Here is a 25,679-nt window from a genome sequence, read left to right as displayed (position 1 = left end):
AGATATGCTGCTTTATGTGTATGAGACGTTGTTAGAAAGGTACATGCTGGTCATGACAAGACAAAATAGTACCCAAAGAAAACTTCTGATTAACCACTATTGTGCTATTCTCAATATTACATGCCTACACTACTTGTATAGATTCACTGGTAGTTTTGGATAGTGAATAAAATGGATATATTTGCGTTCTAGACAATGTGACTGCTGGTTCTTATCACCTCCACTGTAAAGCAATCTGAGTCGGTAAGTTTCTCTACAATGAACCATTTCACCTCAAACCACTCTGAATGACTTTCTTTACATTTCAGCTACTCAGTTATGCAGAAATTTTGAGCAACTGGTGAAATTCCCCTTTAAACCCTTAGAAGGAGTTATTACTGTTGCTTTGCTGTTTTATTCAACATAATTACATAATCGTCAACATAGTAAATTTACACTTCATTTACATTCTATAATCACACATTCAAGTCTGCACTTTTTATGTTTCAATGTTAAACTATGACAAACTCATCAAAAACTACAAATACTTTCTGCAAACAAGCAAACAATAAAGACTGATAGGATGTATTTTATTTCTTACATATGGTGGAGCTGAAAAGGATCAGTAGGGTAACAGTGAGGAGTTAGTCTCTCAGGCAGTGGCATGCTGTGACATATTTATAGCAAGAGATGCTTTGTGCCCAACTGTAAGTGTTTTTTTCCAAAACTTTCAAAATTCAAAGGTTTTTCAGTTCATTTGTAACATTCCCTTGTTCTGCTTTCTAATTGGCTTCATTCAGAGCTTCAACTTGTGATTGAAATCCAATTTTCTAATGTCTGATTGGTAAAAAGGCACAACAGCTGACTTTTTCCAGTATGAATTAAGCCATAGTGGTTTCAAATTTGTGTGTTTTCATGTGAGGAAGTTCTTTTAAAAATTATTTTTGCTTCCCTCATTTAAGTCACAGTATACACTGATACACAGCGATACAACACCTGCATTATCACTATCAGCCTGCACCATTACTAATCACACAAATAAGATTTAGTAATTTGTAATTTGCTGTGTGGACAGCTTCGCAACCCAGAAAGATAAGCGGCTTGGAAAATGTGTGTGTTTGTGTGTGTGTGTGTGTGTGTGTGTGTGTGTGTGTGCGGAGAGTGCATAATTAAGAATTTTGATTTGAAGAAAGCCTTCTTTAATCTTCTCCTATCTACCCACCACTGTTTTTACTACAGGCTAAAGACTGCAGGCCCATCGCCATCTTCCTGTCTTTCTTCATCCTGGAACGTGTATTTGAAATATCGTACAGTAACATAATTGACAGACAGACAGTTCTCTGCCCTGATTCACACCTTCACTCATTCATTCCCTCCTTTTCTCCCTCATTCATTCACTTACCTATCCTCCTTCTCTCTCTCCTTCCTTCAAATGCCCCAAGGGACAGAGATTCCTTTGTTGGAGCATGCATGTGTCTGTTTATTCCTGTGACAGTGTGTCTGTTTTTTCATATATACCTGTATTTCCTGACTTCTGTGGAGAACAAGATGCTCTAGACTTTGTAAATTTTTGTTTATATTTATGTATTTATTTTTATTAGGTTACACACACACACACACACACACACACACACACACACACACGCACACACACACATACATATACATGCAAATGTATGGCTGTTGTTGGAACAAAACCTCCAAAATGGTAACTTTAGAGGAGAAGGAAAAAACATACTTTACTTTTAATGTAAGTCAATGGAAACAGAAAGTAATTTTGGTCCATTCTTTGGTCCATATAAATATACACATAATATGTATAATTACATATAGGTATTTACATACATATAATATGTATAAGGCATTTGTATGACCTTACGTCCTGAAGTCCTATAACAGCAAACCTGTGTATTTGGTTTTTTTTTTTTAAAAGACTTTCAATTTTGCACTAAATCACTGTTATCCACAAAGCAGCTACATGATGTGCCTCCTGTCTGGTAGGCATGAAAGCACCTCCTGCATCCCATCTACCTCTCTCCTTCTCTCTCTTTCTCTCTCTCTCTTTAATAAAGGTAAGTGGTGATAAACAGTCATTAGGGGGGTCTTGTGTGTGGAGGTGCTCAGACAGTGAGAGTGTGTGATAGTTCATGTCTATTATAGTCATTACAGTTTTAGCAGAGAGAGCGAGCATCATGTTATTACTGTCACACACATCAAACAGCCACACACATGCTCCTACATTACACACACTGCAACACTGTATTTGTGAGTGTGTATTTTGTTTTAGGCCATGGCAGCTAATAGTAAAACTGTGTATATTGTTCCCTTGCAGCCCTTCATCATCATCATCCTCACCATCATCATCATAACTGGCAAACAGCACACTCACATGACGTTCATGAAGACAGCTACTGTACACTGTCATATAATGTAATTTAATGTTCCATGCTTAAAAATTAACCAAGGGGGTTGTTTGACTTATGACCTAAAAATACATTGACTGCGTTTTATATTGAAGTGGTAAAGTCTCTTCACACCAACTGTACTCTTTTGGATTGAGCAGAAATGTGTGACATGATTACATTCACAATGCTTACATATATGTATATATATACATCCTCTTTAAGAAACAAATTTAAATATGACATTTTTCTGCACATTTTGCTGAACAAATTCTGTTCATTTGCTGAGTTTAAAATATTGGAAAACAGTAAAACTTTAGAAAAAAATTAGAAGTAAAGTATGTTTTTGCCTTCTCCTGTAAAGTTACCATTTTGGAGATACAAGGTTTTGGTTCAACAGCAGCAATCTATATATATATACACACACATACCATCTAAACCACTTAACTGGAGCCTATCCCAGCTATCATCGGGCAGAAGGCAGGATACACCCTGGACAGGTCACCAGTCCATTGCAGGGCAGACAGACAGACAGACATACAGATTCACACACTCACACCTAGGGGCAATTTAGCATGTCCAATTGGCCTGACTGCATGTCTTTGGACTGTGGGAGGAAAACCCACGCAGACACAGGGAGAACATTCAAACTCCACACAGAAATGACCCTGGTCGCCCGGCTGGGGATCAAACCTAGGCCCTTCTTGCAGTGAGGCAACAGCGCTACCCTCTGCGCCACTGCAATCGTAGAACTACAAAGTACACCTATATAATAAGCGGAGCTAATAAAATAAAATGAAATGAAAATAAACAAGGAGTGTATATACAAGGTACTCAGTGAAGGGGCCGATTAGTGTAAGCATATATGTTGTTTTTTTGGATATGACCCAGTTTTCCCACCAATTTAGTTGTGGCCAGTTACCAATTTAGTCATGGCCTTGGTCTCCTGTGCTATCAAGCTTGGGGGGGTGAAGTCTATCACAAGCTTCCTTTGAGATGTTAAGCGGCACTGCATCTTTTCAAACTGCGCTAATGCAAAATCATTGGGCGGCTCAACACGCTTGGAGGAGAACACTAACTGCCAATTCAGTAGCTAACTCCATAACTGTCAGCTAACAGTCACCCAGATTAGCTAGCATCGCACTGAGTGATGTAGGCAGAGGGACTGTCCACCCACGTAGAGAGAACGAGGGCAGTTATGCTCTATTGGATTTCCGGCCACGAACAGTGGTGACATCACAGGGGATTAAACTCCTGACAATAGGACCAGTGATTTGACAGTTAAGCCACTCAGGGCCCACATGATTCATAAGGCTATAAAGGTCAATATAGCAAAGGCAAATGTCCTGTCGCTCAATACTTACTCGTGCCTAATTCAGCAGAAAGCCTAGTTTTGAAACATTCCCTCCAGCGGCTGAGAGAAAACTCAAACTGAAGTTTGTACCATGGAGAGGTGGTGTCATCTTCCCTTCACTTAAAGCTTCACTGAAACATGCTGTTTCAGTAGAGCTGCGTGTTTTCCTCAGCCTGTATATAGTCCTGAGTGGCGTGTATAATCGGCTGAAATTAGTGTGAAGATCCCTGTGATGCATGTTGGGTTTTCTGCATGTCTGTGTGAAACCATAATTAATACCTGTGTGGCATCTCATACAGGAAACTGCGCAAATCTTTACCTCTTCCTGTCAGAGAACTACAGTACTTACTGTAATAAAATGCTTTGATATTGCCAATGCTTTCTGCATGCGCCTTTGGGAATGAGTCTGTCTCACCATGTAATACAACACTTACACACAAACACCGACACCCACATGACAGTGGATTATTTACTTGCCTGCTTTTGTAAACAGTCACTACCCACATTCTTTCATTTCTTTCTTTAAAGGAGTATAAAATTCATAAAAAGGCTTTCATTCATTATTAGCCTTTGAAATTGCTGAGGGCTAACAGCGAATAAAAACCAACAGCTTCTAGTTAGCATGATTTATTTGCATAATTCTTCCTGAAGGCTCTTCAGTTTCTTTCATTATTAGTTGCTTTAATATTTTTGGGTGAATTGCCCCTTAAAATATTTACTTTTTTTTACTCTTTTTCTAATGAATTATACAGTAAAACTGTTACTTATTTCCACCAGCTTGCCAGTTTTTCATTGGACGTGACCGTGTCACTTTATTTAAGCTATATAAAATGTCTTTTGTTTACTATGGACACAGATATAGTACTTTATCCATAACATTTGTACACGTCTTCAAATCCGATTCAATTCAGATTTCTGGACTGTGACTGAGTGAGTGTGTTTATATGCACTTAATAATCCAATCACTCGATCCCTCGCCCTTCTGAGGGCTCATCTAATAATCACTCAAGCTAAGTTAAGTACTAGAATGGCCCTTGATAAAACAGACACACCATCAAATGCAACTACAGTCTAACTAGACAAATCAGATTTTTAACTCGCCATGTGGACAAATCCAATTTTTCCTCCTGTGAACAAAGAGAGAGATCAGAGATGCTGGTCACTGTTCCCTCAGCAGACTGTATAATGAGCACTCATTTAACTAAAATCGCTCACGTGAGAAACTTGGGACAGGTGTTCAACCACAAAGAGAGAGAGATAGAGCAAAAGAGAGAGAGAGAGAGAGAGAGAGAGAGAGAGAGAGAGAGAGAGAGACACAGGAGCCAAACAGTACAAATCAATTTCTACAAAGGTTTACATAAACTTTATTTGAGTCTGGTACAGTAACTTTTAAATAAGCGAGAAGGCCACAAAGGTAAAAAAGGTCATAAGGCCATCATACACCAGTTCAGAGACAATGTATATTAAGTTAAGATTAAAAGCTCTTGTTTTAAATATCTACTGAGAACTGAATATATCTTTATTTTAGTTATTTTCCCCCTAAAGCCAGGTGAGGTAGAAAAAGTCCCCCAGGAGAAAGTGTGCCTTGCTCAACGTGAAACATTATACTGTCAAAACCTCCCTTATACTGAGCTACTGCTACTCCACCCACTGCTGTCGCTGGCTTTGATCACTGATATTGTATAGTGATATAAACACTGTATGTTTTAAAGTGTTACAATCTGAGCAAACACACACACACACACACACACACACACACTCACACACACATACAGATGAGGAAGGGATTGAGTTTGGCTTTGCTGACCTTCAGCTGTGGCTGAAGGCATTTGCATGTGTTCCCTCAATGAAAGAAGCAATGGGTGTATCTCTTTGTCTAGATGAAGACAAACTCACTTATACACAATGTTAAAAATAAAACTCTCTTGTCTTGTCTTTTTAAAAGGGGAATTCCACCGATTTTTCAAAATTTCCGCATAATTAAATGGTCAGGGCTATAAATAAAGTCATTCAGAGTGGTTTGATGTGAAATGTGCTATTCTAGAGAAACGTATCGAGACAGAATTATTCAGTGGTGGTGATAGGAACCAAACATCCACTTCTAAAAGCTCCCTCACAGAAAGTATTGTAGACATTGTGACCCCTGGTTCCTATCATCACCACAATAAAGAGATTCAATTTGCAAAGTTAGTAAAAAGTTTAAAAACAACGCTTTTGGTTCTGTTCATGACATCATTGTTTGAGTCTGTGTAATCATCATACCATAAACCAACTGGACTATGCCTTAAAATGTTTTAAAGAAAAAAAAAAGGAAAGCTGCTAAACCTATGTTTGCAAAGGATTTATGACCGTCTTTTAACGAAACTGAAAAGTAAAAATGTCATATGTAGCTTTTTTAGGCCGTCTTCTGAAGCTAACCACTTTTTTTTTCTTTTAAACGTTCCAGCTGCCTCAGTTCACTAACCATGACACTAGAAACTTGGACTTTCTTCAAGTTGATTGATGTGGCCAATTTTACTGGAGTTTCTCTTCCTGTCCAGACAACACACACATATACGCGCATGCATACAGAGTATTGCACAAGTAGGCACATATTCCCTCACTTACTTCGAGCCTGATAATGTTTAACTGTTGAAAATGCTTGCATATGAATTTTAATGTTTATGGGAAATATTGAAACTGCCTGGGTTTCAGTATGTGACTGCAGTAATGGGTCACTCAGTACCTCTTAGCTATATAGATGGATTCCAGTCATATCAGGACATTGTCAATGTATTTAAAAAGGATTAAAAAAGTCACATTTTTTTTTCAGAACAGAAAAAATGCAATCAAAGCTGCGTGACTAAGACTTGTTGGGCGGTCCCCGATTGACCTTTCGAGTCCAGGGCAGAGAGAAATGCAGTGTTTCAGGAGAGTAAGAGCTGTTATTTTCTCTGATTGGTAATAGGGAAAATAAGGGGGTGGAATGAAGCCGTTTCAAAGACTTAACAGACATGAAAGAGGCTCAGATGAGACTGAGTTGGGCTTTATGGAGGGGAAAGTAAGGGTGATCGTTGTTCTGGGAAAGAGGTGCTCATTTGTCCTTGATGGGAAAGTGCAGTATAAAGACACTACAATAATTGGGCACATGTTTACAAACCTTACACAGCCGTAGGGAATGGGATCACATGCACACTAATAACACGCTGTACTGGCCTTTGCATTCTTTCATGCATGTTTCGCTCATGAACACTTAGTCACAATTACGCATTACATGGCTTTGGCTTGTTTTTTGATTGCTATATTATTAAACCCAACACGTCTACCAACAATACTCAGCTTATTTCTTTAAAATGCCCATATTCTACGTTGTTGTTATGTTATATTTGCCCCTTTATTACATTTGTTTGGTTTTATGTACCCAAAACAGTCATAAAACATTTTCCAACCTCTCCTTATCCTTTAGATTTAAACCGGTTGTTTTTGTTGCCATGACGTTAAGACTGATTACAGTTGTACGCAAAAGTTTGGGGACCATGGTCAAATGACGTTTTATTGATTGTGTTGAAGTGAAAATAAGTTAACATATCCTCTACAGAGAACACACTTTGTCACATTTTAATACGAAATTACTGTTTATTTTCTGGATTTAACACATTTGAGGAAACAATAACACATGAAATGTGGCCTGTGCAAAAGTTATGGCATGTTTTATATTCTATGTTTTATATTTTTCCAATATGCCGTATTTGTGTGTTCTCTGTAGAGGATGCAAATGACTGTAAATCTCTGCTCTGATTAGCTATCCTGTGTTGTGCCTCATTCAAATAGTAGTCTAGGCTGAAACACTGCTTATAACATCAATGTGAATGGGCGGGGCTAAACTGCTGTAGGCTGAATACATGAATATATGGATATATGTAAATATGGTGGTTCGCAAAAACACTGGCCTGTATGGTGGAGAGTGACCAGTGCATTTTGAAACTTTGTTTACACACTAAATAAAACACTATAATCTAAAAAAACGTGAGGAAAATGTGCTTCTTTTATATGGGCCTTTAAATATTTACCAGAAATTAACAATTGGATATTTTTTATTATAATTTATAGCTAAAAATGAATCAAAGGTAATATTGTTGCATATTTCCATCACATATTCTAGTTTTTCCACAGGATAAAATTATATAAAATGCCTTTGGTTTACACAGTTACATGACTTTCTCCTCCACCAAGCAAAGGACACAATATACACATCATAACAACAATAAGTGCTTCATAATTTCAGCATAATATTTGACCCTTATTTTGATTTTTGCAGCAAAACAGCTATGCAGGTAGACAGGCAGGCAGACAGACAGACAGACAGACAGAGAAATGAGTGGATCACTGTGGCACTGGTGAATTCTCCTTTACAGTTTGCTCAGGGTTGCCAGTTTTTCCAAACGTCTAATTCGTCCTAGGAGCACCTATTATGGTTCATGGCTCCTGCATCTCTGGAGATCCTGGAAGGCCTTTTTCTTTTCAGTGCGTTCAGCAGGAGAAAAGAGAAAAGAAGTTCAGTCCTGCTGAGACCTATAAGTGGTTCTCCTCCACTTGAAGCAATCTCAGTGAAGCCAAAAGACATGGAATTTGTGCAATGTTTCTTTTTTGCTTCTATGACAGCAGGAGTGCAACTCCTATTTCAGACAGGCATCTTGTGAGCCATGCCTTGGGGTCCTTGTCCAACTTTGCCCACACTTGTCTGAGAGGCCAGAGTTTGAGAGAGCGATGCTAAACTCTCTTCTTTTAGCCCCTGGAACTGTCTGCAATCATGCAGGAGCGGACCCCACTGCTCTTTTCTTTCTTTCATCCACCTTTGTCCAGATTTTCATACTTCAAAACCACCCTTTGCTTTTGTGTTTTTCTCTTTCCGTGTTTGTGTCGTTCATTCGCGCTCTCTCTGCTATCCTTATACCCAAAGACCTCCCTACCTTCCTTTCTCCCTGTTTTTCAGTGTCCCTCTCCATTTCCCTATATCTATTCCCTTCTTCTTCCTTCTCTTCCTGGCTCTGTCCTAAACTAGGCCCCATTCACTGTATTCACTGCACTATTTTGGGAGCCCTTCTGTAGTGGCGTCCGAAAACATAGTGGAGAGTGTCCATGGCACTCATACAATTCTTTAATGTATCACAAGAGTGTTTAAACAATGTACCCTAGCGAACATGGAATATTCATAATACACTGCTTCGAATGAGGTGCAATGTGACTACTGTCGCAGAGTGATGACCAAAATTCCTGTGTCGTTAACAAAATAGTAATTTTTTTTTCTTATATTGCTCGACATCATGCAGTGACTGGGGGGCCTATTCTGTTCCCTATAATAGTTTTCTATATAATGTTTCTGATTCTTCCAGTGCAGGGAATAGCGATTAGATGACCATTTCTGTCCCCTATAATAGTGTTCTATGTAGTGCTACAAACTGTTCAATATAGGAAATAGTGATTATAGGACCCTCTCTGTTCCTTACGATAGTGTTCTATACAGTGCTCCTGATGCAATGACGGGAAAAGTGATGAGGGCACCATCGCAAACACAGTGTCTCAGTGCTTCTTGCAGGTGTACACCTCCTCCTCTCTAAGGCAGGTCTGGCACTCCACGTGGCAGCACCAGCGGACCTGGCAGTGGCATGACAGTGTGGTGAGGCGCAGGGCTGTGTTGTAACCCCGCCCACAGCACAGACTGCCGCAGCTCGTGTCCTTGGCGCAGGGGCGTCCAGCTGTGCCGGGGGAGTAGCGAGACGGTCGGCAGAAGCTGGGCGACTCCTCCAGGAACACCAGATCTGTGGGGCGGGGCCGGGGAACTGCGCTGTTGCCATGGCGACGGGGGCCGGCCAGCTCGGTCTCACCGGTGGCAGCGTTGGTGAGGCTGAGGACGCGCACGGCCGTGTCGTAGCGGAACTTGAGCAGACGGCCCTGTGTCGTGGAACGGCGAGAGCTGCTTCCAGCACGTCCGCACGGCGCAAGAGCCGGAGACGCCGTGACACTTACAGGTGGTTTTCAGACCACTCTTCACAGCCTGGGAGAGAGAGACAGAGAGAGAGAAAGAGGATGAAATGACACATTAAAGAATTGCATATTAGTTCACTTTAAAGGATTACAATGGCACAATTTTTTTATCTAAATGTGACAGATTTCTTCAGATCTGTGTGAAGATAAAATTCTAATAATTTTTAATCAGCTTTGAGCCACTTTCATACATGGTCCTTGATTGGATACATGTTTGATGTGGGGGATTCAACGGCACTGGGCCTCATTCACCAACTGTTCTTAGGAGGAAAATTCTTCTTAAACCCCACTTATGCAGTTTAATGAAAATTCTGACATTCACCAATGTTTTCTTATTTGGGATTTGTTCTTAGATAAGAACAGAATCTACACACACTCAACAGCACAAAGGGGAGAACAGTTCTGTGCCTTAAGAACATATCACGACGTAGACTTTTTCTTAGGATCTTTCTCAAGAACACATTTAAGAACAAACTTAGGAAGATATTGGAGAATGAGGCCCAATGAGAACAGCCATATTAATTATATCATGCTTCACTGTGAATGTGCATAAAAGCCTTAACTGGGCCTGAAACTTTCTAATAAACTTTCTGACAACTTTCTGTCCAGGACCGATCCTACTTGACCTACAGCACCTACAGTTTTGAGTCCGAACCTAACTTGACCCAACCTATGTCATCAAGTTTTGAGCCAAAACTGACCCAAGCACCAGTTAAATTACCTTGTAGCGACAAAAACAGTCATGAAATCATAAAAAAATAATATAAACTCATGCATGGTATAATAAAATAACCAGCTGTCCAAATTAACTTCTCCTTAATATATTAAACGCACACACACACACACACACACATATATATATATATATATATATATATATATATATATATATATGTACATGAACATACTAGCCTAGTTGTGAAATACAGTGGAAAACATAGGAGGATACTGTCAATGAAAGGAAAAATGGTATGGCTGACAGCCTGATCAGACTGATTCATTAGCAAAGATTTTATCTTGGCTTCCTATCTGACAGAAAGTTACTTTCCTGAGGGGTATGTGTGGGTGGGTGTGTGTGTGCGCATTAGTGTGTATTCTGGGATGGGGTGGGACTCCTCAGCCCTGAGCTACCGGTGGTGGGTGCATGTGGTGGAGATGATGGATGCAGAAGGACGGCTGTGTGGACAGCATTTCATCCACCTCTGACCTGCTCTTTCTCTGCCTCTCTCTCTTTGTCCCTCCCTCTCTATGCACTGCCTGAGGTAGACAGATACAGCATAAGGCAAATATAAGGCATATTCTGCAAAGACAGACTCTCCTCACAACGGATGCACTAATAAAGGATAAAAGTGATTTTCTGAACTATGGAAAATACCAACATTTACTCAGTTTTCCCCTTCAGTCAAGGTGTTTAGTAATCTTAAATAGACTTGTTTATGTGCTTTATGACACATATGTCACAATATCATCTTTAAAAATGGACAAACATACAGACAAAATTCAGAATTCAGGCCTCGAGACAGCTGCTGTTACTGTTTTCAGCTTTGTGTCGCATAAAGAACAGAAACCACATAAGCAAGTCGCTTCAAGATTATTTAACAACTCAACACGTTGAGGTGAGTGTGTGATGATTTAGGTATGCAGTTTGCATAACGCTAATTGGTATATGCTTCCGTTACATGTCAGCTAACTTCAGAAACCAAACATGTCTTGCCTGATTGACTACAAAAGTCAGAGATCACCCTTCATTTATTTAATATCCAGTCAATATGGCCATTATGTAAACATTATTCATCTTCAGGAGGTTTTTCTGAGATTAGATATGAAATAATTTAGTTGCATAACAAGTAGACGTTCAAAATAAATAGTTAAAAAAACAGGAATTTCTAAAAATGTAGTTCCAAAAATGATTGATATTATCAATAATTATAATATTAGTAATAATTATAATATTAATATAGTTATTGATACAGAGAAAATGAGACACCTAAAAACTGTGAAAGATATGGTAGACCACCAAAACTGTCCCCATCAGATGAACAACACTTAAAGCTTTCATCTGTGAGAGAGAGGAGAAAATCAAGCTGCTTCATATCTGAAAACATCCACAGGTGTTTCTGTCCATCCTCCCATTGTGAGAAGACAACTGAGCGCTTTGGGCCTGAAAGGATGTGTAGCTGTCAAGAAGCCTCACTAAGAAAAGAAGATCAAAAAAGACTCCTGACATCAACACTGAATGTGTGTGGAATAATTTGTGGCATGAAAAACAGGAAATGCAACCAACTTCTAAGACTGAACTTCAGAGGTATGGGAAAATGTCCCAGCAGATGTCTTTAAACAGCTGAAAGCGAGCCTCCTGAAACGAAGCCGTAATACAAGCAAAAGGGTGGATAGTCGTTGGGGCTTCTGTGTAATTTTCTGTTAAATATGTTTTCTGCTTTTTTCCTGATGCTGAAAAATAAATAACTTGTCCATAATGGTCAGTTTGACTGGAATTCAAATAACTGAAAGGTGGTCTCTGACTTGCACAGTACTCTACAACTGGGGTAACGGGGAGAATATTTTTTCCTGGCAAAATGTTACTTTAATATGAGGTCAAGAGTGTATCTACTTGGCCTAGACTTGAAAGAGGTCTTCTGGGTGGGAAAGGGGCCAGGAAGAACTCCTCACTTATGAGATGTAAGTGGGTAAGATTCAAGGGGCCCTCCAAGTGAATGACAGAGGTAGACAGAAGGAGAAAGAGAAAGGGGGAGAGAGAGAGAGAGAGAGAGAGAGAGAGAGAGACAAACAGAAGGGAAGACAACAAAAATTCAGCCACACTGTTTTTGGCCCTAGGTGTAAACTCAGAAAAACAGCAGAACCCGAGACCGATCAGCACTGTCTTCTCTCACCCTCACTGTTTCTTTCTCTACGTCTCTCTCTCTTTCCCTGAGGCAGCTTGTCTCCTGGTTACAGGCCCGTTGTGGAAGATGTTATGAGGATTTATGGAAGTCTTTTGAGCGCAGTGGCAGCAGTGCTCAAATCAGCGTGCGGGAGGCATACAGTATGTGGAAAAAATGCTCGTATATTACAGAGGCCTCTTCATGGTATAATCGTCCTGATGGGAGGCCTCTAATTTTCAGAGGGCCCCCGCAGCAAGCCTGGGCCAGAGAAAGAAACACCTGGCTCCAGAGAGCCGGCCGGTGCCTGCCTGCCTGCCTGTCTCACCCCACTCAGACAAGTCTCCTTCAGGCTGCTGGCAGGGAGAGCCGCACCCTTCAAATCATGGCAGAGGAAGAGAAGGTGGGAGAGAAATTAAGCTTCATTAAAAGTTCTGAGTCTGGACAGAGGGCTTCCCTAGGTCCATCTATTCATGGTCACATCAAGAGCAATGAATATTTACCTTTATTTTCACAGTGGCACTGTTGTTTGTTTATTCATTTGTTTGCTTGTTTAGTTTAGTTTGTGTTGATTAAAATGATATATGTGGGCTGAAACTTAAACCCTAGATAAAAAACATAGAAAATAGGAGGGATACAAAATCAGCCTCTGCAACGATTGGCCTCTTATGATTAAGTTATAAAAACACGTAAAAAAATGACTGATTTTTTGTGCTGGAATCAAATCAATTCAGACTATTATGTCAGTTTCTGTCAGAAAACTTTGAATTAGTCATAATTTAAATTTCTTCCAGCGCTCATTCCTCTTGGCTTTCAGTAGAGATTTGATGTTAGTGTATCATCTAAAGGAGTGAGTTAATGTTAATGTAACATCTCTTTTTTTTGTGTGCTATGTGCTGATTCCTCTGTAATGTAGAACCACTCAGTGAGGGCAGCTTTGATCCCGGCTCATGTCACTCACCCGGATGCCCACATTAATGTTATGGGCATCAATCTGCGCCCGCAGATCCTTGCTGACTCGTTTCTGGCCCAGGAACTTTTTGAGGAACTTGGTGCTGTACTTGACGTTGTCCCCACACACTCCCCACTGCCACGCTTCACGCTGCTCCAGACCCGGAGAGTCGTCACACGTGCATCGCTCCATGCGCCCGGAGCTGCACGCTTTGGCCAGCGCATGCGAGAGCGCTGCTGAAGACACTGCCAGCAGGAAGGCTGTCTCCTTAAAGGCTAGGGGGAAAAACAGGTCATGCATTACTCCCCTTTATATTTTTAGCATTTTTATATCTTCTCATACTATCATTATTCATAGTTATATCTTGTTTTACTTGCTATCATGTTATTTTACTTTACTTACTTCAAGTTAAAAGATTTTTTTTTACAATGTACTTTCCCCATTTTGTTTTTTTCTATTTCTTCTACATCTTGCTACACATTGTTATTATGTTTGTCTTACAGTGAGATACTGCCACAGACAAACTCCTTATTAGTGATATGTTAACACTGCTCTTATTAATATTATATATATATATATATATATATATATATATATATATTATAATATAATATATTAGTAAATATATTTAACAACATTTTGCTCTGTTGTTATAACCAAAATTAACTTATTCGTTCATTATTCCATCTCATTTAAAGACTTTTCCCCACCTTGAAATGGTCGTTTGATTTTTGGCTACTCAGCAGGTGGGGAAAAATAATGTTAACCAGTAAAATCTCATTTCACCTCCCCTCCTACCACCTCCTCTTACCATTGAGTGATATGCTCGGCTAATTCAGAGACCCTCCCTGATAACCACACAGCTTTACATCCTTTTAGCCCAGTGGTTCCGTGTGCTTCATATTTTAGTGTTTCCCTGCTCCCAACACACCTGATCCAACTAATCAGCTCATAACAAGCCCGTCATGAGTTGACGTGGGTGTGCTGGGAGGAAGGAAAACACTAAAATGTGCATGGCAGAGGGTACTCCAGGAGCAGGGTTGAGAAACGCTGCTTTAGACCAATAAGAACAAGTTCTGCTGCCTTTTTTCCTTCTCACACTAATTAGGTTGTGGGATACGAATGGGTTAATGAGAGACACTTTACAGGTGACTAACATTCAGTTCACTGATGTTTTGAAAACAGTCAAAATGAACAAAAAAACATTTTTGATTGCGGTCTCTATTCATACAAGTGGTATCATTTTACAAAATGTCACATGATCCTGTGTTATCAGAAAACAAGCGAATCAAGCGAAACAAGTTTTGATAAAAAAAGAAAATTTTCACACAACCTAAAAAAATTTAGGTCGTCAAAAAATAAACTTGATCAAATAGTAACAGGGATTCTAAACTAGTTTATTGGAAACATAAACTAGGAAGCCTTACATAATTATCTGACCATGAAATGTATGAGGCTAGTTAACGTAAACCCAGTTCCTTACACAGTTCACAGAAAGATGTGTAAATGTGCACTAGTGGAGCACAAACTGATCAGTATCAGGACTCAAAACATTTTTTTCTCACATAAAATCATGTTTTTGTCTGTTCATATCATTTACAATAATGTAGGCTGACTGAGTCAAATCATAAATGTTTTCAGGTTGTGATTGTAGATATACAAAAAAGTAACTCGAGTAGTTTTCTAATGAAACTACTCATTTACTCTTAAGTTACTTGAGTTATTTTCTTTACTAGCCCATCCTTTACTTCTCAAGTACAGTAACAATACACTACAGTAACAGTACTTTTTCAGCACTGTTTCCACCCCTGCAGAAAACAGGTGGATCTAAGCTGTCTTGCTAAGAGAATAACAGTAGCCCTGTCCACTGTAGGCTGTATATTCTAACTGAATGCCAGGACGTCGGTTAGCTTTCAGTAACGTTAGCTTACACCTATGACCATTAGCCACAGCGGGCTAATCCCCACACGACCTTTTAGCACTGTTGTTTTCTTACCCCGGAACCGTCGTTAGGGTGTATTCAGATCCAATTAATTGTTATTTTGACTAGAAACTCTTTTTCCTTCTTTTTTCGGAGATGAAAGTCCCCACTCGGTCCGCCCTCTTCCTCTCTCAGCCGGCGCTCTTCCTCCCTTTAGCTAAAAATAGGCTAAGAGGCTTCTGAAGTCGCCCCGCGAGGAACCGTTTTTTTCCCGCCCATATTCACATTCAAAGCCCGCCTCCTACACAGCGATTGGCTGCTGAAGAGGCGTCCTGCGTTCTGATTGGCTTGTGGTGTCTTACCTCCTGTGCTGATCAGAGTGAATCTTGTATGGAGATTCATGCAGATTAAATAAAAAAATATTTTAAATATATATTTTAAATATATTAACTCGATGAAAGAGTTTTAATAAAAATAAATGAATTAGTAAAAAAGCAAAAATGTCAAAATTAAAACACGCACAAAAAAAAAAAACGAACGACATAAACAAATAAAAACGTACGCTATAAATGCTGCCATTTTAGGCTGCCAAGACTTCTCTAAGTTGTTAAGTCTAATGTTGATAAAAGGAAGAGTTTAATTTTTGGATTTACATACTTTGCGTATGTAATGTATGTAATTGTATGTGCATTTGTAAAGTACATATTTGGTATTTAAGTTCTGTATTTTCGTTTATTCTTTATTATATTATTTTTGTGTAACCTGTAATCCTTTAAACCTCTGTGCGGCTCCTGCCCCCTCACCTCTCTTCAGCAGGCTGCCCCTCCCGTCCAGACTGCAGTTCCAGCGCTCGTTGCGGAACTGGTAGCGGCACTCCAGCAGGCTGAGGCGGACGGACTCGCGCAGCGTCTCGGGCAGCCCGGGCTCCCTCCGGCACACGCGCTTCTGACGGCGTGTGAGGCTCAACTGCTCGCACTGCTTCACATGCGCTCTGCCGCTGGGGGGATCCAGGGGGTGCGGACTGGGCAAGAACAGTAAGGGCTCCCGACCGGTGAGCCTGGAGAAATATCGTCATCAATAATAATAATAATAATAATAATAATAATAATAATAATAATAATAATAGTTGTTGTTAATTTAAAGCTGAATTGTAAATCTCCTTTATTCCACGTTCTCTGAGCTTGCATGAGCACAAATTATCAACCCATTTGCTAAAAACATGACTTTTCATTTAATTATCATAATAAATCCAGTGTTTTGGTCACGCGGCGCTGCGGATTATTAACAAAACATTGAGAAATTCAAATTTAATTGTGAATAAAAGTATAAAAATGACTTGCAATTAAATAAATTACAATGGGCACTGCTAGATAACCATCCAGGGTATATTTAGGAAAACGTTCATCACTTTAGACCAGTTACAACATATGTGTCTTTTTTCATTCCCATATTAAATTTAATAGTGGCAATGTATTGTGGCTAAAAATTGAATGCATATGTTTACTGTGCACTTTGCACAAGATGAAGTGCACAGAGGTCACGTTCGGTTTGTGTTCATGTTTTCTCTTTTTTCAAGTTAACTTGCATTCATTAGAACCAAAATCCAACATATAAGGTCCAAAAACGCAGTACTGAGTTGCCTATGCACTGCAGAAACGTCAGAGACCACCCTTCATGTATTCAGTTCCCAGTAAGTTTACAAGCTATTACAAGAGTCGATACAACATAATCCGGGAAAGTCAAAGGAAAAATATGTGAAAAAAACAGGAGTTTCTAAAACTGAACTTGACTGATTGAAAACTGACTAAAAGATACAGAGAAACTGGGACTCCAGACCACTGTGCAAGACCTGGTAGACCACCAAAACTGTCCCCATCAGGTAAACAGCACTAAAAGCTTTCATCTTTGAGAGAGAGGAGAAAATCAAGCTCCACTCTTGCTTCAGATTTGAAAACATCCACAGCCATCCTTCCACTGAGAAAACGACTCAACGCTATGGGTCTGAAAGGATGTGTAGCTGACAAGAAGCTCTAACTGAGAAAAGGAGGAAACTTTGCAAATCAAACAGAGAAGCTGGTGGTGGAACAATGGACTGACCCCCTCAGAGTCCAGACCTCAACATCTCTTGGGTCATGAGAAGCAGAAACTGTAACCAACTTCTAAGACTGAACTTTTGAGGTGTGGAAAAATATCCCTGCAGATTAAATTGAAAAGCTGACGTCTCCTGAAAAGAATGGAAGCTATAATAAAGGCAAACACTAAATACACTAAAACTATGTTCTGTTGAAGGCATGTTTTCTGTTTTTTCCTGAAGCTGAAAAACGAATAACTTGTACTTTGTGGACGTTTTAACTGGAAACAAAGCAAATGATGGGCGGTGTCTGACTTTTGCACAGTACTGCTGCAGTGGAACGTCTCAGCATCTATCAGCATAGGAAGTGAAGTGTGTTGGACTCTAAAATAAAATAACATGCTGAAGCTCCAGAGTGAGAGATGTGAGCAACAGCAAAGCAGAACTGGTGCTAAACCAAGACAACAGAATAATATTAAAACCAAAAAAATGGCTTAGAAAGTAAATGTTAATCGTAACTGATGGAAAAGTAGCTTAGCTTTCTTACAAATATGCCTGAGTAGAAGTAAAATTAATATAATTTCAAAATGCTGAGAGAAGCACAAACTATTTACAGCCCAACACTGAGTACAGCTCAATGGTGGAGCTGCAATGAACTCACAGCTTTAAGGCAGCCAGGTTAGTCACGTTTTAAAAGTTAAAACAGCACTTCGTTTTTGTGCACTTGTGCACTTGGTGAATGATTTGCATGCATGTCGTTTTGCTCACGTGTTTTGAATGCAGCTTTAATTTGACTAGCAGCATTGGAGTAGAGCCTCAGTATGAAACAAAGACACCAAACTGTGGAGTTCCTCCACAACAATGGGCCAATAATGGAAATAAAGTGACCAATCAGAATTCAGAAAGCAATTAGCTTCCGCTGCCAACATTCAGTTTAACAGCTGAACAATGAGCTGCGCATCCGTGAACCTTAAAAATCACGCAAACTTATAGCCTTAAAAAATTAAGTACAGTTAAAGGTTCAAGCTTAGATAACAGCCCAGTCACTTTAAATGGTTTCCACTGAGTTTGCAGTGCTCTGCTTTTTCAAGCTCTGCTTAATCTTAAATTAGTTCAGTTAACTTGAATCCAGTACTCATCCCTGTTTAATGTACTGGTATCAATTGAAACAACTCCTTTATATTAAATGAACTGGTTCATACAGTAATGAACTAACAGCTCAGACAAGACAAGAGTCACAGATTTCTAATGACTCAAATGGCTTCATGTATCCTGTCTATTGTCTTCAAAAACTGGGCTGATATTTATCACCTGATGTCATTCATGGCTGGTAAATCTGAACACTAAACACCATCATGATGATGTAAAATACATCCAGACTTTGCATTTTAGCATGAGGAATATGTTATGACTTAAAAATAACATTATACATAGAGAACAAATGAAAAATTAGAAAAATCTGAGTTAATAAAACATAAACAAAACCGCTAAGAATGCTGGCAAACATTTTGGGGTAACAAACTTTTCAGGTAGTAGGATTTATCTTATTTTACCGTTGATCTTAACTGGATTTACCTAAGTAACTAAGGTATTATACAGGGAATAATAAGTGTTACTAGATTAGGATTAGTAAATTTAACAGATGAGAAAGCAAACAAACAAAAAAATAGTACAATTGTTATGTTCTACAGTGTAAACATGAGGTGTGCATTGATACTATGGCTCAAAAACACACATGATGATGTAAGTTTCAAATGTCTTGGTAGTTTTCTATAATAAATAGGTTTATCTCTACAGTAGAGCCCCTACAGTCAAGCTCCTGTCCCCTTAGCCATGGCCCCACCAGACAGAGCTGCTTGGGTTCCTTCCACTGGAAGGAAAAGGGCTTCATATGTTCTTCCAGAATAAGAGAGAAGCAAGACACTGCAGTTTACACAGCAGCGATGGCTAATTTCCTTAACAGACAGCAAATGTTCCATTCTAATAATGACCATAATGAAGATATGACTGACCAAAACTCGTCCACACGAATTTATAAAACGTTTCTCCTCTGCCCTTTTGGACTCGCATTCCTGAGTGGTGGTGTTTCTAAAAATATTGAGTAAAATATCAATATCTTAGCATTACTGACGCAGGAAAATACTAAAGCACACATTAATCTAGGCAGTAATGTTCTGTGAAGGGCAGCCAGAGTAAGAGCTTAATGATAAGGTAGCGCTGCCAAAAACCAGCCCAGGGAACATCTGGGAAGAGCCTGCTACACTTCCCTCTCTTCAAGGCAGAAAAAAACAGCATTTTTGGCTAAATGCAAACTCCGGGCAGCTAAATTCATCCCAAGCTCTGAGCAATGACACGCGCTGTCACCACAGGACACATTTCTGTGGAGATAAGCCGCCTAAAACACAATAACAACCAAATAACAGACGTTTTAAACACATTAGTAGTGTGAAGATCGCAGTCTGAGTTTGAAACCCTGTTTGGATTCGGGACAAGTCGTTAAGCGTGGAGAGAACTGCAGAGAGGCTCATGCGTAATTACGCGCAGAGCGTCCCGGGTCCCCGCGCGTAACGATGTCCAGAATCAAAACCCCAAAAGCGAATTAAAGCGACCAGGGCGCAAAACCCCCATTCCAACCCCGCTACTGACCCGAAGTAGGCTGCTGCGTGCGAGAGCAGCGCGCAGAGGGCGACGGTAAGCGGCAGCAGGCAGCAGGCGGTCCTCGGCAGCCCGGTGCGCATGGCGACGGCTCGGCGCTGCTCTTCATCGCGCTGCGTGCGTGTGTGTATGTGTGTAGGTGTGTGTAGGTGTGTGTACGCGGGAGAAAGAGAGCGCGTACTATTAAAAAGGGGCGGGGCATGGACGGAGAGGGGCGGGGCTTTTGTGAGAGGGGAGTAAGAGGTTTACTGATTCACGGAGCGACCGAGAACGTTCTTGTGTGATTCCTCCTTTGGGTACTTTCCTTCATAGTACACTCCACAGGGTATTTCGACATTTTAAGTGAGATTTTAAACTGGGCACGGTGCAAAATACAGGGTCTCCTGGGGGGTCCAGGATCTCCCTCTGAATGTCTCAAAATCAAAGTTCTGGTGGTCCCTGAAAATAAACTTATTATGAAGTTATGCTGAAAAATAAACTCTCAAATACAAACTCAGGCAAAGGTCATTATTTAATCTGCTAGAGATGCAGCAGTGGTCTGCCTCAGGGTGGTGCTGTAGCAAATTGAGTCACCCAGTAGCCTAGCAACTGTAACTATGATACCTCTAACTTTACAATATGCCATAGCATATTATAATAATATTGAAGCTAGCATCAGTGCTGCTATGGCTAATGAGTTAGCAGTCAGCCAACATGGAGTAACCAGCCAACATGGGACCCACAAATACCAGGGAGTATTTCACACACAGAAACTTGCAGTAAAAATATTCAAAGGAACTTCCAACTGCATAGAGAGTAGTGAAAAATACTTTATCATTACGCAGGAAGTTGACAGGAAGGCGTGCCCATCCCAGTCACTGTGTGGCCTCACGATTGTTTGTTGCTTGTGTTTATTAATGATGCTGCAAGGCATTTAAATTATTACGCTTTTGCATTTTTTAAACAGCATGTTTAAGTTCTGCTGAGTGCCCACAAAACAGCACCATACGTCATCCACAGCTAACCAGTCAATATTGAGGATGCCCCACTTTAGTCACTAATCCAACATGGAGGAACAGCTAGCTATGGCCATTTTGGAACAACCAGAACTGTACAACACTCAACACAACAATGAACAAAATCTGAATGGGGAAAAAGAGTTTTATATTCATTATTAAAAGAAAAATCTACATGATTTTCCACTCATACCGAAAACATTTGATCAGCCAAAATATATTTAGTGTTCAAATTTTGCTTCTTTAGTTTCAAACAGGAGCTGCAGGGTTAATGGTGCTACCAAATACTTGACGTAAATAGTCAACAAAACTGTCAGTTTATGGTGAGCCTGGCCACTTCCTATTGTACCAAAAAGGGATGCAAAACACAAGAGGGTGCCCATGATTGGGAGTGAATGAATCTAAATGACTAAAAATGAGAAGAAAAGAAAAAAAAAAATCAATGAAATCTTATCAACTCATTGGTTAAGCGGTTTGCACTCACTGATATCATGATTGTACATAAAGTCGGTCGCTGTTGTACATGAGGCACTTCTAGAAAGTCTCATAACTGTTCAAAAGTGCACTTTTTATTTTATACTATTCAGTGTTGTGAAAAAGAAAAATCATTATGTGTTTACAAACTACGATTTTGCACAAAAGTTTCATAGGAACCTTTCCTTTTGGACTCTCTCGGGAGCGTCCTCTAGCAACTGACAATCCTGGAAGGCATTATGGAGGGTCAGTTCCTCTCCCTAGACATATCTGCAATTACACAGAATCATGTGTAAAATCCAGCTAAGTTTACATTGTTCTCTGTCAAGTGTGAAAGTATGAGCGAAAAACACATTTTGTGGAGACTGGCATGAATGTTAATAACATTAATCTCCTAACTAGCTTTTACCAAATACCTCATGTAAAAAAGATAAAAGACAGAAAAAAGTGGAGAAATCTTTTTATTTATATGCTCCTTAATTCCCCCTTAAATTAAGCCATCAAGCTTGGTACATGCAGTTATGAAACAATTGAATTTGGTGTTTAATTAAGGTTCTACCTTGTTTTTATCTTATTTATTTATTGTATGCTTATTTTAATTAATACTTTTAATCTTTTTTGTATTGCTTTACTTTATTTTCTTTTTATTGCTATTATTGAATTATTTTCTTTGTAAAAAAAAACTCTAAACTGCTCTATAAATAAAGTTTGTGATTTAAAGAGTAAAAGGTTAAGCAGTATATGGCATTTAAATGTAAAATACTTTAAAAAGTCAGTATTTTGCTCACACAAAACCAGAGGCGTCATGGGAGTCATGGACGACCACAGCACGGAAGAGTTTTAGTGCTTCACTGCTGTAATTTGGAGCAAGAAGGGCAACAATTGAATTAGGTGCATTAAAATTAGAGTAAACACAAATGTGTACAATGCTGTGGACCTCCAGGACTGGACATCGCCTCACTCAGTCTAAGCTTTTCAAAGCAGTAAAGCGGATGTCTGTTTACTTCTTCTTAATTTGAACGCCATGTTTACGAACTGCGGCTCCATTCTCATTTCCTGCGCATCATTAACATTTGGGAGTCTTTTCTGCTCCTGTCATCACCTCATACATGATTGTGGGCCTGATCACATTCGGGATCTTTTCTTATCTCAGCTCTCTGTCCCTCTGAAGCTGACCAGCTGGGCTCCACATTTCCAGGATGATGTCAGACTCTTTGTCTGAGAATGGACACTGGGTCTGGAGGTGTATCGGGTGCATTTCCTGCTTGCGCCAACAGCAAGAAAAACACACTTAAAAATAAAGGTGCCAAGGAGGGGTCTTTGGATTAATGCCAGAGAAGGACCATGTTTGGCTTTTCATTGGATGGCTCTTTAAAGAATGTAATTGTAATTGAGATGTATGAGTGTGAAGAACCTTTATAAAGTTTAAAGAACCTCACATAAATAAAATGATAAAATGGGTGGCATGGTGTAAAACACGCTGCTGCTGGACTCTGGAGCAGTAGAAATGTATTGTCTGGAGTGAAGAATCACATTTCACCACCTGGCGGTGTGTTCCATATGGGTTTGGCGGATTCCAGGAGAACACTTACTACCAGAATGCATAGTGCCAACAGTAAAGTTTAGTGGAGGAAGGATAATAAGCTGTGGCTGTTTTTCAGGGTTTGGGCCCTTTAGTTCCACTGAATGGTGATTGTTAATGTTACAGCGTACAAAGACATTTTAGACATTTATATGCTTCCATCTTTGTCACAACAGTTTGGGGAGGGCCTTTTCCTGTTCCAGCATGACTGAGCCCCTGTGCACAAAGGGGGCTCCATAAAGACATGGTTTGACAAGTTTGGTATGGAGGAACTCCAGTGGCCCTGCTCAGAGCCCTGACCTCAACCCCACTGACACCTTTGAGATGAATTGGAACGTCAATTGCAAGCCGGACCTTCTCGTCCAACATCAGTGTCTGACCTCACAGATGCTCTTTTTATCGAATGGGCACAAATTAACACAGACGCCTCCGTAATCTTGCGGAAAGACCTTCCTAGAAGAGTAGAGGTTGTTATAGCCGCAAAGGGGGCAACTCTGTATGAATGTCCATGTTTTTGGAATAGGATCTCCAGCAAGCTCATATAGGTGTGATGTGGTCAAATACTCCTGGTCATATAATGTATACATGTATACAATTATAAGCAAATGTTTGAACACCCCTGATCAAATGACATAAAACACATTCCCTACAGGAACATTTATCTGCAATTTCTATTTATTTTGCTGAGAAGCATGAAATATACTACATAATATGTGCCATAGCTTTTGCACAAGCCATATTTTATGTTTTTCCCCCAATGTATTAAATTCAGCAAATAAACAGCAGTTGTGCATTAAAAGTGCTCAAGTGTGTTTTCCTTAGAGGATGTGTTAACTTATATTCACTTCAACAAATCAAACAAATTACAAAACATGTAATTTGACCAGGGCTGGCTTAAACGATTGTGTACAAATGCATATATGAGGGCCATGTTTCACCAAGACTAGTAGTGATGAGTGATGGACTTTTGGACCCCACCTTATATAATTTTTATAAAAGTACCAGTGAACCGATCCTCACCTTCAGGATGGTTGCCAAGGGTAAAAAAGCAATGACTGGCAACTCAAAATACAAAAATATATTCACTGCAAATCTCTTCATTTCTGTTCATTTAATTTGTGCAGATGCACTCAGAACCTGTGTCTATGGCTCTTCACCTGCTGCACCACTGGAGAAATCTGGTCCAGGCAAGAGAGCAACCCAGAGTCACGAGTAAGCACTAACACCCACAGTGACAGATTCAATCAGGAGCGCTCACCACTGACACACCTGCATCACAAGTGGTCAAGGTGAATGGAACAACAACACAGCACCATCTAGAGGAATTCTGCGGAACACATTGACTGCAACTAGCAGCCTTGTTCTAGTCCTTAATATCAACATTCTTTGTCTTGCTGAAATACATGTTATATAATTATGCATAGAATAAAATGGTAAACAAACTGGAAAACTTTAACCATTCTAACGACAATGCACAAATGCTTTTAATGTTCTTCTACTGAAGACTATCTAGATAAGGGCGGATCACTTTTTTACGCGTCCAGACTAGACTAGGAAACTTTCTGTTTGAGCTCTGTGTGTCATATTGGTTGGCTGTCCAAACTGTCCACTGGAATAATATATATTCAATAAGTAAACTAATGCTAATACAGAAAATGGTAAAAAAAAAGCATTAAAATCATTATGTTCAATTTCAATCTCTATTTTATAGTACTGTTTAAAAGTGGGGCTTTTTACAGTTTCTAAAAGCAATTTTACTAAATTGATTGATTGGTTGATTAATTGAATGATTTTCCTGTTTTGTTCTATGGCCCATTAAAGTAAATGGGAGACAATCAGCAAGGAGCCCTCCACTCACCCTCCTTCCAGCCCTGCTCAGCCTGCAGCATCTGGACCACGTCTGGTAAATAAGCCTGAGGAAGACAATGAGGATGACGAAAGTCATGTTGATATCCTGAAAGAGGAGATAAAAGTGGCAGAGACTCGTAACAATGTGGGTATTTTTGTGTATTTCTCATCTGTCGCTCTCTCGGTAATTTAAGATATCATCTCCACTGTAAACTGTCCATGTATTCATTTGAGGGTAGTTAAAGTTATTAAACCATCTTGGTTAAAATCATTTGAAGCAATACTCTCACTTTATATCTTAGACTTTTAATTTTTTTGAGTGTAATATGAAGTAAGACTTCATTTGGATGTCTATGATTTTTGGACCATATCAAGGCAGATCTGAAGAAAGATGAAGATGAAGATGACAGAAAGCAGGAAGAGGAAAGGGCCTGCAGACAGAAGCTGGAGGAGAAATACTGGAATATTCTGAAAAAGGCTAAAGCTGAGGCTGCAAAGTCTTTTGCGAAGGAGAGACTGGAAAGTTTGAAGGAAGAGAAAAAG

General features: G+C 39.7%; 1 protein-coding gene across 1 annotated transcript; it reads right to left on the bottom strand.

The window, feature by feature from the left end:
- Window positions 1-6,890: 6,890 nt before the first annotated feature.
- On the bottom strand, window positions 6,891-20,320 carry wnt9b (wingless-type MMTV integration site family, member 9B). The gene is given in 5 exon segments (XM_036590407.1): window positions 6,891-9,666; window positions 9,668-9,769; window positions 13,600-13,865; window positions 16,315-16,568; window positions 20,229-20,320. Coding segments are annotated over 5 exon segments (1,086 nt in total). The 3' UTR covers window positions 6,891-9,294.
- Window positions 20,321-25,679: the final 5,359 nt, after the last annotated feature.

Source organism: Colossoma macropomum, unplaced genomic scaffold, assembly GCF_904425465.1.
Source record: "Colossoma macropomum unplaced genomic scaffold, Colossoma_macropomum, whole genome shotgun sequence".
Taxonomy (NCBI): domain Eukaryota; kingdom Metazoa; phylum Chordata; class Actinopteri; order Characiformes; family Serrasalmidae; genus Colossoma; species Colossoma macropomum.
The sequence above is the reverse complement of the archived record's forward strand: the minus strand, read 5'-3'. Positions and strand labels throughout refer to the sequence as shown.